Genomic DNA, 14,352 nt, shown 5'->3' with positions numbered 1-14,352 from the left:
GAAAGTGGGCTGAAATAACCGCAAATAGATCTGATAATATTTCAGTGTGTTTGATGATTACTGTAATTTTAACATAATGATAATCTCTTGTGAACAGGAATTTTTAAGGTTCACAGAAATAATATAAGATTTACTATATTGTCAGTCACTTTACCTATAAAACCTGCTTTCACTGCTTTGAGAGGAAATCCTAAAATCTCACTAAAATAATTACAGACAATTGTTTGCTATAGTAAATAGCAAGTACAACAGATGGAAAGGTAATTATCCAAGCCTAGCAGTGAGTCCAGCCAAAGGATCTTTCAAGAGACTTCAAGATGACAAGCATGGTGGGACTTACAAGAAAGTTACAAATCATGTGATTTGCCAGGCATATCATTAATCTACTTCTGAGAAACAACACTGCCATCTGTATTGACGAAGCATGAGAGGAACTGAAGTCATTACATGTCAGTAACTTTTCACTTACTTAAGGTGAAGTGCTTGTGTGATTTCTGTTGACTGATAATCTATGTTATAACCATTCCACCAGGAGTGGCCTTTACCACTTGATGAGAATGAACAATCAGTAGTCTATATAAAAGTTTGCTTCAACTACAAAACAGAATTATCAGCATCTGACATGAAATCAAGCACTATAAATTTCTGAGTAGCAATTTTTATTAGAAGTTTAGTGTTTTTGGAGGGAATTCAAAATAATTTTCTATTATAATTCTTAAACCCAAGGTACTAAATATCTATATAAACAATTAAAGCTTTCTATGAAAACAGTCAAATGGTTAACTGAAGGAAAAACAGTCTTTTTATAGAGGTTCTAAATGTTGAAAATAAAACAGGCATGGGTCCAGGTGCTGACATTTTCTTCCAAAGAAATTAAAATGGATTTAAAAAATATGAATACTAATATTATGGGATTTTTGCTTCTTTAGAAATTGTGTATATTCTTTATAAAAAGAAATGTTTACTTAAAGGGGAAAAACAGGTCTCAAAAATGTTTTTATACAGGGGATAGTAGAGCCTAGACAAACAGTTAAATTCAAATTCTGGATGGCAAGAAGTTATATTTGTTTGACTCACCAATCTTTTGATGATTCTCAACAAAAGCTTCTGCTGTTTTAGATCCCTCTTGGACTTCAATACTTCAGCAAAGCTGTCCATGTTTTCTGGAGACATACTGTCCAAGTTGTCTCCTCCGTACAGCTGAACCAACAATGACAAGCATTGTGATGCAGTCTCATATATTTCAGCGTCGTCACTAGGAAGCTAAAATAAACAAATAAATAAGCTTAAATTTCATAAAATTCTGTACCACTGGGATCTGGGAAGAGCATTAAAATTTCCATTGTGGTAGGAAGCAAAATTTTATAGTCATCCTAATTAAAATCACATTACTAAACATCAGCAAACTTTTAAAGTGATTGAAAGACATAACTAAAATACAGCTATTTTTGATCAGCAGTATATAAGTGTCTACAGTATGCTTGGTTTATTTCACCTAGTTAACCTACCTACAATGGCATCAAAGGACTCTTCACATATTGCTACTGTTTCTGTTTAATATATTTTATTGCTGACTTTTAGGACTGTGCAATTTTGCTTCAAACAGCATGAATAGAATTTAAGATTGATCCTCTAGTCTGACCTCTTGCATAATACAGGCTATGGAATTTCATCAAGTTTTTTCTGCATCTAGTCTGTAACTTCTGGCTGAAAGACATCCAATCTTTGTTTAAAGACTTCAGCTGATGAAGAATTCACCACATTTCTTGGAAAGTTGGTCCATCTAGCCATTGGTTATTGTTATGCCTTAATGTACTAGATCAAAATGCCACCTAATGCCAGATATCTTCTCCCCATGCAGGTACTTATGGACCATAATCAAGACACTTAACTGTGTCTGGGATAAACTCAATAGATTGAGCTTCTTAAATCTCTCTCTAAGGCAGGATTCCCAGACCTCAAATCATTCTTGCAGCACTTTTCTGAACTTCTGCCAAATTTTCAAAATCCTTTTTGAAGTGTGGATACCAGAACTGGACACAGTATCCCAGTAATAGTCTCACCAATACAGTATACCGAGGTAATGTCACCTCCCTACTTCTACTCAATTATTCCATTCCAATAACCATTACTCAGTTTATCACAAAACTACTACTAAGGCCATGTCTACACTATGAAAGTGCTCTGATTTTATAGAAGTCGATTTTTGGGAACAGATTGTATAAAGTCGAGTGCATGCGTCCATACACTAAGCACATTAATTCGGCAGTGTGCGTCCACAGTACCATGGCAAGTGTCAACATTCCGAGCAGTGCACTGTGGGTAGCTATCCCACAGTTCCTGCAGTCTTCGCTGCCCATTGGAATTCTGGGCTGAGCTCCCAATGCCTGATGGGGCCAAAAATTTGTCACGGGTGGTTATGGGTAAATGTCGTCAGTCAACCCTCCCTCCCTCCATGAAAGCAACAGCAGACAATCATTCTGTGCCCTTTTCTCTGGATTGCCCAAGCAGACTCCATAGCACAGCACGCATGGAGCCCGTTCAGCTCACCGCAGCAGTTATGACCATTGTAAACACCTCGCGCATTATCGTGCAGTTTATGCAGAACCAGCAGGCGAGGAGGCGACGGCAGCGCGGTGATGAGATTTCTCTAAAACCGCAGTCCCCAGCAATTTGGAGATCATGGTGTTACTGGGGCAGGCTCATGCCATGGAAGGCCGATTCTGGGCCCAGGAAACAAGTATAGAGTGGTGGGTCCGCACTGTGTTGCAGGTTTGGGATGATTCCCAGTGGCTGCGAAACTTTCGCATGTGTAAGGTCATTTTCATGGAACTTTGTGACTTGCTTTCCCCTGCCCTGAAGTGCAAGAATACCAAGATGAGAGCAGCCCTCACAGGTCACAGGCGAGTGGCGATAGCCCTGTGGAAGCTTGCAATGCCAGACAGCTACCGGTCAGTCAGTAATCAATTTGGAGTGGGCAAATCTACTGTGGGGGTTGCTGTGATGCAAGTAGCCAACACAATCATTGAGCTGCTGCTATCAAAGGTAGTGGGAAATGTGCAGGTCATACTAGATGGCTTTACTGCAATGGGATTCCCTAACTGTGGTGAGGCTATAGACAGAACACATATCTGTATCTTGGGACCGGACCACCATGGCAGCCAGTACATAAACCGCAAGCACTGGTGGATCACAAGGGACGTTTCACCGACATCAACGTGGGATGGCTCGGAAAGGTTCATGACACTCGCGTCTTCAGGAACTCTGGTCTGTTTAAACGGCTGCAGGAAGGGACTTTATTCCCAGACCAGAAAATAACTGCTGGGGATGTTGAAATGCCTATAGTTATCCTTGGGGACCCAGCCTACCCCTTAATGCTCTGGCTCATGAAGCCGTACACAGGCACTCTGGACAGTAGTAAGGAGCTGTTCAACTATAGGCTGAGCAAGTGCAAAACGGTGCAGAGTGTGCATTTGGATGTTTAAAGGGTCGCTGGAACAGTTTACTGACCAATATTCCCATTGTTATTACTGCTTGCTGTGTGCTCCACAATCTCTGTGAGAGTAAGGAGGAGAGGTTTATGGCAGGGTGGGAGGTTGATGCAAATCGCCTGGCCGCTGAATACGTGCAGCCAGACACCAAGGTGGTTAGAAGAGCACAGCACGAAGCGCTGCGCATCAGAGAAGCTTTGAAAACCAGTTTCATGACTGGCCAGGGTACTGTGTGACACTTCTGTTTGTTTCTCCTTGATGAAAATCCGCCCCCTTGGTTGCCTCTAAATTCCCTGTAAGCCACCCACCCTCTACGCTTTGATCACAGCTTGCTTGCAAAGGAAATAAAGTCACTATCATTTTAAAAACATGTATTCTTTATTAACTGATCATAAAAATAGGGAGATAACTCACAAGGTAGCCTGGGTGGGGTGTGGGAGGAGGGTAGGAGGGAAGGAAAAGGTAACTTTAAAACTTCTTGAATGATAGCCTTCTGTTGCTTGGGCTGTCCACTGGGGTGGAGTGGTTGGGTGCCCGGAGCCTCCCCTCCCCTGCGTTCTTGGGCGTCTGGGTGAGGAGGCTATGGAACTTGGGGAGGAGGGAGGGTGGCTAAACAGGGGCTGCAGTGGCAGTCTGTGATCCTGCTGCCGTTCATGAACCTCCACCCAACGCCGGAGCATGTCCGTTTGATCCCTCAGTAGCCCCAGCGTTGCCTCATGCCTCCTCTGATCTTCCTGCCGCCACCTCTCCTCATGTTCATCGGCCGCTTTCCTGTACTCTGCTATTGTGTCCCTCCACACATTCTGCTGAGCTCTGTCAGTGTCGGACGACTGCATGAGCTCAGAGAACATTTCATCGCCCGTGCGTTTTTTTTGCCGCCTTATCTGAGGTAGCCTTTGGGATGGAGGAGGGAGGCTTGAAACATTTGCAGCTGCTGGAGTAAAAAAAAGGAGTGAAGTATTTTAAAAGATACATTTTACAGAACAATGGCTATACTCTTTCATGGTGAGCAACATTATTCACATAGCACATGTGATTTTGGTGCAAGGTTGCATTTTGCATCTTATCTTATATTGAGTTCCTGTGGCTTTGGTGTTAGAGATCACACACGCAGTGCTGGGCAACAGAATTCGGCTTGCAGGCGGCCATGGTAAGCCATAGTCTTTCGGCTTCTGCAACCTTCATAACAGCAGAGCCCTCCTCTCCCGTACCAAGCAAAGCACGTTGAGTTGGCCATTTAGTGCTGCTGTTTTCCTGTTAACATGAAGCAGCAGAAACCAAACTAACCCCCCACCCCAGCCCCATCCAATTCTCTGGTATGATCACTTTACCCCTCCCCCCATCGCGTGGCTGGTATCAGGGAAGATCCCTGCTAGCCAAACGTGAACAGCTTCGCGCCAATGCCCCGCCCCCCCCGCTCCCCCGCCACTCATCGCGTGGTTAACTGCGGGGAGGATTTCTTTTCAGCCACAAGCAAACAGCCCAGTAGGAACAGGCACCTCTGAATATCCCCTTAATTAAATTCCCCTATTTCAACCAGGTTACCATGAACGATATCACTCTCCTGAGGATAAAGAGAGATAAAGAACGGATGTTACTTGAATGCCAGCAAACACCGGGACCATACACTGCCAGGCTTTGTCATGCAATGATACCAGATTACTTGCTACTAGCATGGCGTGGTAAAGTGTCCTACCATGGAGGATGGAATTAGGCTTCTCTCCCCAGAAACCTTCTGCAAAGGCTTTTAGAGTACCTCCAGGAGAGCTTCATGGAGATGTCCCTGGAGGATTTCCGCTCCATCCCCAGACACTTTAACAGACTTTTCCAGTAGCTGTACTGGCCACGAATGCATCCCAAGTCCTCAGGACTACTTAATCATTAAAAAATGCTTGCTTTTATAACATGTATTATGTTTAAAAAAGTACACTCACCAGAGGTCCCTTCTCCGGCTTCATTGGGTTGGGAGGGTATTTCAGCCAGGGTGATAAAAAGATTCTGTCTGTCGGGGAGAATGGTGTGCTGTGTGCTCTCCCCAAGCTCGTCCTCCTCCTCCTCATCTTCCCCATCTGCAAAATCCTCAGGAATGGCGAAGAGTACTCCATCATCGGAGTCCATGGACAAGGGTGGGGTAGTGGTGGCGGCCCCCCCTAGAATTGCATGCAGCTCAGCGTAGAAGTGGCACATCTGGGGCTCTGTCCCAGAGCGTCCATTTGATTCTTTGGTTTTCTGGTACGCTTATGTGAGCTCCTTAAGTTTCATGTGCCGCTATGTTGCGTCCCTGATGTAGCCTCTGTCCCTCGTGGCCTCTGAGATTTTTTGAAATGTTTTGGCATTTCGTTTTTTGGAACGATAGCACGGATTTCTGATAGCACGGATTCCTCTCCCCATACAGCGATCAAATCCAGTACCTCCCTTTCGGTCCATGCTGGAGCTCTTTCGATTCTGGGACTGCATGGTCACCTGTGCTGATGAGCTCGCCTGTCCAAACAGGAAATGATATTCAAAAGTTTCCCGGGGGTTTTCCTGTACACCTGGCCAGTGCATCCGAGTTCAGAGTGCTGTCCAGAGCGGTCACAATGCTGCACTGTCGGATAGCTCCCGGAGGCCAATACCTTCGAATTGCGTCCACACTAACCCTAATTCGAAAAGGCGATGTTGATTTCAGCACTAATCCCCTCATTGGGGAGGAGTACAGAAATGGGTTTTAAGAGCCCTTTATGTCGAAAAAAATGGCTTTGTTGTGTGGACGGGTGCAGGGTTAATTCGATGTAACACTGCTAAATCCGACATAAACTCGTAGTGTAGACCAGGCCTAAGGGTCTATCTGGATATAAGAGCTGCCTATTAAGCACTGTGCAGGCGCTCAGGGCTGCGACAGGGAGAGATGCCTCTCTCCAAGCCCCTGGGACCTGTCGTGGCACCCTTCTCCTACCCCTGACCCCGAACGTGCTGCGGCCAGGGGACAGGCACCCCTCCCCCAGCCCAGCCCCGAATCTGCTGCGGCCAAGGGACAGCACCTCTCCCCTAGCCCAGCCCGGCCCGGATGCGGGAGAGGCGCCTCTCCCCCCCAGCCCAGGTGCTGCTGCAGGGGGAGAGAGCTGAGGGGGGGAGTCCTCTCTCCCCACTGTAGCCCCAAGGAGCCCAACTGCACTCCAAACCCCTCATCCCCAGTCCCAACCCAGAGCCTGCACCCCCAGCTGGAGTCCTCCCCTATCCCCTCCTGCACTCCAACCCTTGTCCCAGTCCTGAGCCCCCTCCCACACTCCGAACCCCTCGGCCCCACCCCGTCATATGAATTTTGTTATTCATTCCACACATGGGTGGGAAAAATTAGAGGGAACGCTGATCTGGATGAATCCATGGAGGAAAAGTCCATCAATGGCTGTTAGCCAAGATGGTCAGACATGCAACCCCTGCCAGAAGACAGGAGTGGAAGACAGGGTGGATCACTCCATAGTAGCCCTGTTCAGTACATCCCCACCTCCCAAAGTTCTGGTATGGACCACTACTGGGGACAGGATACCGGGCAAGATGGACCATGGTCTGACCTAGGATGGCAACTCTTATGCTCTTATGCCAGTACAAGGCAAGAAATATATGGCAAAGACTGAAACTTAGACTTTATATTACACCATGGATAGCTGTGCCTGGGGAATGAAACTGACATGGTTCACTTTTGGGAACTCGGAGAACTTTACGTACTAGGCACCTACTCATGCCTAGGGACAATCATTAGAGTCAGTGATGATAATTTAGTAAAGTCTGAATTTTCTGACTTTTGTCAGTTTAAGACCAACCTTTTCTCTCATTTTAACATAATTTTAGTGTGTAAAGTTTGACATATTACACTCCTTAAATATCCATGTAGTAATTCTTCAGACATCCATTAGCAAACAAAGCTGTCTTTCTTTATATCCACACAGCTCTTTTCATAAAACTGCATTAAAATGGAAGCTATGGATTAGAATCCCTAAGACATATGACATCATATTACACCGAAACATGAAGAACCACCTAAGGCACAACTCCTCCTGGAGTTTCTCCTGGGGTACACCTCTTTCAATGAAGCTAAAACGTAATAAATGCAATTTTACCCAATATACTTGATTCTTAAGGAATCCAAATAATAGTTTGGAACCAGTATTGTCTACATCTAACACATCAACAGTGATATGGGGGGTAAGCACAAAAACATGACATCGTTATCTGTTTGCATCAGCATTTTTCTTCATAATTCCACATTGCACTACTACCAGTAGAGTTGCACTGATCGGGCACTAGTGTAAAGAGGCCATTGGCGATATCACTATACTATTTAACACTGGCTGCCAGCCTGCATTTGTGCTACCACTAGTGATAGTACACAAGAGGGAAATTTGAAGAATTGTTTAGGTTTTCAAACCAGAACACATTTATTGCACAAAGAATTTGATCGGACAATGGGAGGGGGGATATCAAAAGAGCTCTGGGCCTTTAGGAAGGGAAAGGAACTCTACACTAGCATTCTATCAACATGATGCCAATTCTCTCCTTTTCTTACCCATAAGACATCTCTAATTGACTTTTCATTTTGTTGTTTCAGTCTTCCAGAGGTTTGTGTGTTAGGCCTCTTGACCATACAGGAGTATTAGATTCTCCTCCCCCCTCCCCCCCCCCCCGCACGTGGCTGTCACTGTTTTGGGCTGCTGACCATTTGGATTTTTAGTACAGGATCCAAAATCATACTCGCTACACTCTCAAATGAAGTCACACAGGAAAATGATAAAAGACAAAAATACTCTATCACCTGTTGGTGAACACTTTTCACAATGCAATTACTCTCTATCTGACCTACCAGTCCAGATCTTCAAAGGAAACCTGCACAGCACTTTCAAAAGATGAACTTGGAAACTTAAATGCATTACTATGCTAGATACTAAAAATCATGGCCTAAACAGACACACTGGATATATGCAAAAAGAAAAGGAGTACTTGTCGCACCTTAGAGACTAACAAATTTATTTGAGCATAAGCTTTCGTGAGCTACAGCTCACTTCATCGAAAGCTTATGCTCAATTAAATTTGTTAGTCTCTAAGGTGCCACAAGTCCTCCTTTTCTTTTTGCGAATACAGACTAACACGGCTCCTACTCTGAAACTGGATATATGGTTTATCACAAAAATTTGTAACCCACAAACCCCTTCTATTTGTCCTATGACTGCAGAGGTGTTAGTGGGCCACTCTACCTTGAATGGTCCCTTACAATGTGTGCTAACTACTTATGCTAAACCTGTTCCCCCTTGCATTTTGCTGTGACCAGGGAGTACCTTTCCAAACCCAAAGAAGAGTGAGTGCTATGTGGCTCGAAAACTTCTCTTTTTCACCAACAGAAGTTGGGCCAATAAAAGATATTACCTCACCCACCTGGTCCCGCTACTTACAGAAAATGCACATTAAAGTAGCTAAAGTTATAAGAGTGCAAAAAGTATAACCCTCCCCAAAGATTTCTTATTTTGGGGTGAAATTTGTAAAATAAAATAACTTCTTGTTACAATCTTGATGCCCAGTGCGTGTCAAGTTTCAGCTTAATTAGTTTTTATGGTCGTACTATGATCTCCTGAAAACAGGTTCATAAGGTAAAATCTGAACTGTATTTAGTTCTATCTGGCACAGGTATTTACTAGCTCCATGTAGTTTTATACTTGATTAAAATTAAACAGGAAGTTTTTTTGTTATTACGGTCTTATACTTTATAATTTATTACCAAAATATGTCTTTATTTTGAGGCCAGTTACACAGCGTTCATTAATTGTAAACCACTGCAAGAAATATGTGAGATCATTTGAGCTGAAGTGGCAGTTTTCACACCGATGGAGTTGTTAGGGCATCTAATTTTAGAGCTACAATGAAACTGTCTGGAATACCCCGAGGGAACACTACTTCAGCACTTTAATGAGGTTATACACAAAGAGAGTTTATTAAGATAAGAGATAGATGTTCATTAGATCAGTAATATGATTACAGAACATGCTGTACAGGAAGGGGCCATTGGGAGCTATAGGCAAGATGATTTAGCAAACATTATACAAAAGCAAAACAGCATTATTATACTTATTACTAAATATGCACACTTTAAAATAACATGTACTACATACCACTATCTTTTGGCTTTAAAAGTAACTTATAAACTTTCAAGCCAAGGAAAAACACATTTTAGGAAGCACTGTTCTCAGCTCACTTTAAATAGTCTAATTGTCAAGAAATCAAAGGCACCATTCTGAAATTTTGTACTTAGGACAACATATCCTTATTTCCCCTGCAGTTTCTTTATGCAATTCCACCAAGGACAACCAGACAGTATTCAGCCCTTTGGACTTCAAAGTGGGTGCATACTGACACAGGAGTTTATACAAATTAATAAAAAAGTGATAAAATTTCAAGCAGGATCATGGAAATTATTCCTTTTCTCATTGCTGCATACTGTACAGAGAAGAAAGCTTTATGTCCGGCCACAAATAGCTAACATCTACCAATAAGTAGTGTCTGAGAACTGTCTGCATTCATAAGAAATGGGTGGTAGTCTATATATGTTGATACTGTTTCTGCTGACATTTTTGATGCTTCAGAAGCAAATGCTTTCCAATGCTTTGAAATGGAAGCAACAGCACAACCTTACCAACTTGATATGCTGTAAGAGGGACAGAAGGGAAATCAAGCATCCCCAAAGAGATAAAGACTGTATTATGGGTAGTAGGGAGAGAATCTATTCAAGCCAAATGTTAAAGAAAAGCCTGTTCTGTCTAATCCACTCGGTGGCTATCTAGCTACTTATATGACCCTCATCTCTGTAGAATATGAGCACCACCCAATTCAAAAGAAAAACAAAAATATTCCCTGCCCCTTTCTGTAGGGATAGCTGAATGGTGTAAGAATTTTCTTCTTTTTCTTTGAATGTATGGAACACTTATTGAGGAAATGGATTGACGGTACATTATCCCTTGCAATTGGAGCTCTCTCACTTGGCAGCCATCACAAGCTGCCTTTCATGTGCTAAGGCAGACCAAGAATAAGGATTTATGGGAGCCTAACTAAGGAGAAAGTTAAGTTACTTATTTCAAACTGAATTCCAAATTAGAGGCTCATTCTTGGCCTGGCTTGATAAATTTTTATTTTTGGAGGTGTGTTTATATCAGCTTACTTAATTTAGAATAGTGGTAATAGTTAACTCATGTAAAAACAACATCACATTAGTATAGCCAAGACCAAGGAGATTTAGCATGATCTACTGTACTGCATAAGTGCCAGTCCTATTAATTAATGCTTCCTCCCAGTTTTGGAAAGATTCTGAAGAGCAGTCCAAATTTTAGTGAGTATTATGTTTGCAAAAGCAATGTTATCTCAGCTTTTCCAAATCATGCAAATATTTGGACTTCATGAGGCATAACTAACATCAGAATAGTCTAAATATTCCATTTGGTAATTTCTGCAAATCCTACAAACTACAGGTGGAATAAACAATTACAATTATTTTTAAATACAGAAGTATTGGACAACAAAAATGTAGGTGGAATTGGTTTTTAAGCAATACACTTACCAAGAAGAATCTAGTACTAAATGGTCAATCTATTTTGCTTTGATTCATCAATTAAGGACAATACTGGTCATGGGATTAAAAGCTGAATTTTCTATATTTGCAGTATTTCTGCATGATGGATTTTGTAATTATCTCTGTTTCCATGTTCTTAAGAACTGAGTGGTTTCATTTACATGCAGTCTGGGTGTCTTATATTTGCTTCCGTGTGTCCTAAATGATGGACTAAATAACAATTACAGAAGGGAAAAATTGATTCTAAGTTTTTGACATTTTCAAGTTTAACTCATATTGATTTAAGAGGGACTATTAAGTGAACTAAGCATATAAGAACTTGGCTGAAAAAATTAGTCAGTGGGGTGCGAGACACACAATCATCTACTTGAAGAATTTAAACACCAGCGAGGAATTGTTCAAGGTAGCCCAAGAAGTTGTAAATATTGTAGGTGTAACAGGATGAAAATACAGAACAGGATGTCAGGCCCTGCAGGTCTCACATCTGGGGCTGTGGGGGTCCTGGGAGTCATCATACTTCAATCCTCCACCTGGCAGCTCAGATACAGCAACTGGAACCAAGGTTCATGAAGCCCAATAGGGTCACAAGCCCTGCCTCTATGTTCTGATTGGGCCAGAGCCCCTATTAAAGCCAGAAGAAGAAACAGGACATTGTCTGTACAACTGGGCTTCACTCTGCCATGGATTGCTGGTCTGGCATTTATCTGTTCCTGCCTTCCAATCCTGACTTGGCTTGACTCTTGGTAACTGACTCTTGATCCCTGCCCTTGGTTTGTCCCTCGATTCTGATCTCCTGGCATTCTAACCTGGCCTGATTCCTGGCAATTGGCTCCTGGCCCCTTGGTCTGCACCTGACATTAACTCCTAGGCCAGGACACCCATGCCCTGGCCCTGGGACAGGGAAATATAGGTTGACTATCAGGGAAAATGTCTATCTATCAGACTAGGTTAGTCTCCTATGGGAGATGGAAGCTGTGACGTTGCACTCTATATGATTTTATGAAAGTATGCTGATGAGTGTGAATATCATGTAACTAAAATATGCTTCATGCAAAAGGTCTCTTGTAAGGTATCATTACAAAGCTTATCATCTACTGAGTGCGGTCATCCTATTTGTATAAATGTATCACTCTTGCATCTGAAACTAGAAATATGAAATATAACTCTGAGGGCCTATTGTAATTATGCAAAGTGTGGGCCATTAATGGTGGTTTGGAATCTTGATGGCTCCCATCAACCAGGACAATTGACTGTGGATGGCTCTGTTTACAGGCAGGCCTTCCTGTGAGTCAGGCTGGGAGGAATGAAGGCTTGGGGTCTTACAGTGACATGTGATCATGTCACCTGAACTGGAATCCATCTTTAACCTGGTGTTTTTCCATTGAGAAGGAGGGGTGGGAACCCAGAGGGACAAAGGATTCCCACCTTAAGCAAAAGATATATAAGTGGGTGGAACAGAACAAGGGGGCAGCCATCATGAGAAATCCCCTAGCTACCACCTGAGCTGGAACAAGGGCTGTATCAGGGGAAAGGATTGTGCCCAGACTAGAAAGGTGTCCAGTCTGTGAAAGAAACTTATTGAAACATCTCTAAGGGTGTGATTTTATCTGTATTCAGTTTTTATTACTGTACTAGACTTAGACTTGTGTGTTTTATTTTATTTTGCTTGGTAATTCACTTTGTTCTGTCTGTTACTACTTGGAACCACTTAAAATCCTACTTTCTGTTTTTAATAAAATCACCTTTTACTTATTAATTAACCCAGAGTATCTATTAATACTTGGGGAAGGTGGGGCAAACAGCTGTGCATATCACTCTATCAGTGCTATAGAGGGCGAACAATTTATGAGTTTACCCTGTATAAGCTTTATACAGGTTAAAACAGATTTACTTAGGGTTTGGACCCCATTGGGAGTTGGGCATCTGAGTGTCAAGGACAGGAACACTTCCTAAATTGCTTTCAGCTAAGCCCACAGCTGTTAGGGGACATGGTTCAGACCCTGCAGCAGACTGGTGTGTCTGGCTCAGCAAGACAGGGTGCTGGAGTCCAAAGCTGGCAGGGAAAGCAGGGGCAGAAGTAGTCTTGGCACATCAGGTGGCAGCTCCCAGGAGGTTTCTGTGATTGAACCCATCACAGAAGCCTCACCATTTGGGCTATTTAAAAATTAGAGTGGAAAAAGCAGGAACTTGTACAGGGAACAAACTTGCACTGGAAGGTAGAATGAAGAAGATAATCTACTAGGTCTTTTCATCTCTTCTAGGATTTAAAGTTTTGTTCTCTGTCTTTAAGAGTTGCTACCATAGGTACATTTTTAAAAAGAACTTGACAGGAGTTAAGCCTTGCTTTTACTTTAAGTGGGATGGATAATGTGACCTGCCCCAACTCCAATATTAGCTCCAAGTATGTCAATATTCTCTTACCAATAAGTTAAATTCTGATATGCTTCTCTTTACAGTTTCACAGCCAAAGATCACTGAGACACGGGGGACAGACAGTTAGGTGGGGAAGCAGGGAAGTTACAGGATGATATGGTTCATCTTAGACAATCTAAATTGCTTCTGAATGTGTACTCCATCTCTGTCTGGAACCATGCATACCTACTGCCTCAAGGAAAATAAAATGCTGTACATGTGCATTATGTAATTGCTAAATGGCTTCCAATGTTGTTCCTTTCAGGTCACAAACCTCACTGAGGACAACGTCTTTGCCAAGTTTGAATCTGAATTTGAGATGAGCACAAAACCAAAACCACACCCACAGCCTTTGAAAGCAGAACACATTTTCCCCATGCTCGTAAAACTCAAAATCAATTCTAATTTATAACAAGTTAAAAAATTCACCTTTAAACTGTGACAAGGATGAGAAAATTCAACGAAAAAGGAACATTTCTGAAAAGATTAAAAATGACTGAAAACAGGAATGCAGTGGCTCTTTCAACCTTAAATACGGTGGAGCTATCATGGCTCTATAGAATGGCTCATAGCAACATATACACTCATCAAAAAACAAGATGCTAAATTCTGCTAAATATTATATATAGGAGGGTATATTTTTGTCAGTGTTTAGTCCTATAAACTTTGTCTGTTTAGTCATTTGCATTGTATTTTCCAGGTTGCTTTTGATTTACAGCTTTAGTTAACTATGCTAAAATGGATGACTCTCTGTCACATTTGATTCCAAAATTTTAATAGTTTTTAACACGTCTATTGTTCTTGAAATGTTGAAAGTTTGATGAGTCAGCAAAGTGGATAAGCAGGTAAGTATGTGGCAGA

At 42.3% G+C, this 14,352-nt stretch overlaps 1 protein-coding gene across 3 annotated transcripts in view; it reads right to left on the bottom strand.

Moving 5' to 3' along the window:
* The window catches only part of ULK4 (unc-51 like kinase 4), a 388,775-nt gene that overhangs the window by 55,659 nt on the left and 318,764 nt on the right, over positions 1-14,352 (bottom strand). For all 3 annotated transcript variants that reach the window (XM_073333132.1, XM_073333131.1, XM_073333133.1), the window contains one exon: positions 1,078-1,263. In XM_073333132.1, the coding sequence (XP_073189233.1) occupies positions 1,078-1,263 (186 nt within the window). The remainder of the gene's footprint in view (positions 1-1,077; positions 1,264-14,352) is intronic.

The sequence above is a fragment of the Lepidochelys kempii genome, chromosome 2 (assembly GCF_965140285.1).
Source record: "Lepidochelys kempii isolate rLepKem1 chromosome 2, rLepKem1.hap1, whole genome shotgun sequence".
NCBI classification, from domain to species: Eukaryota; Metazoa; Chordata; order Testudines; family Cheloniidae; genus Lepidochelys; species Lepidochelys kempii.
This window is presented reverse-complemented; position numbering and strand designations above follow the sequence as displayed.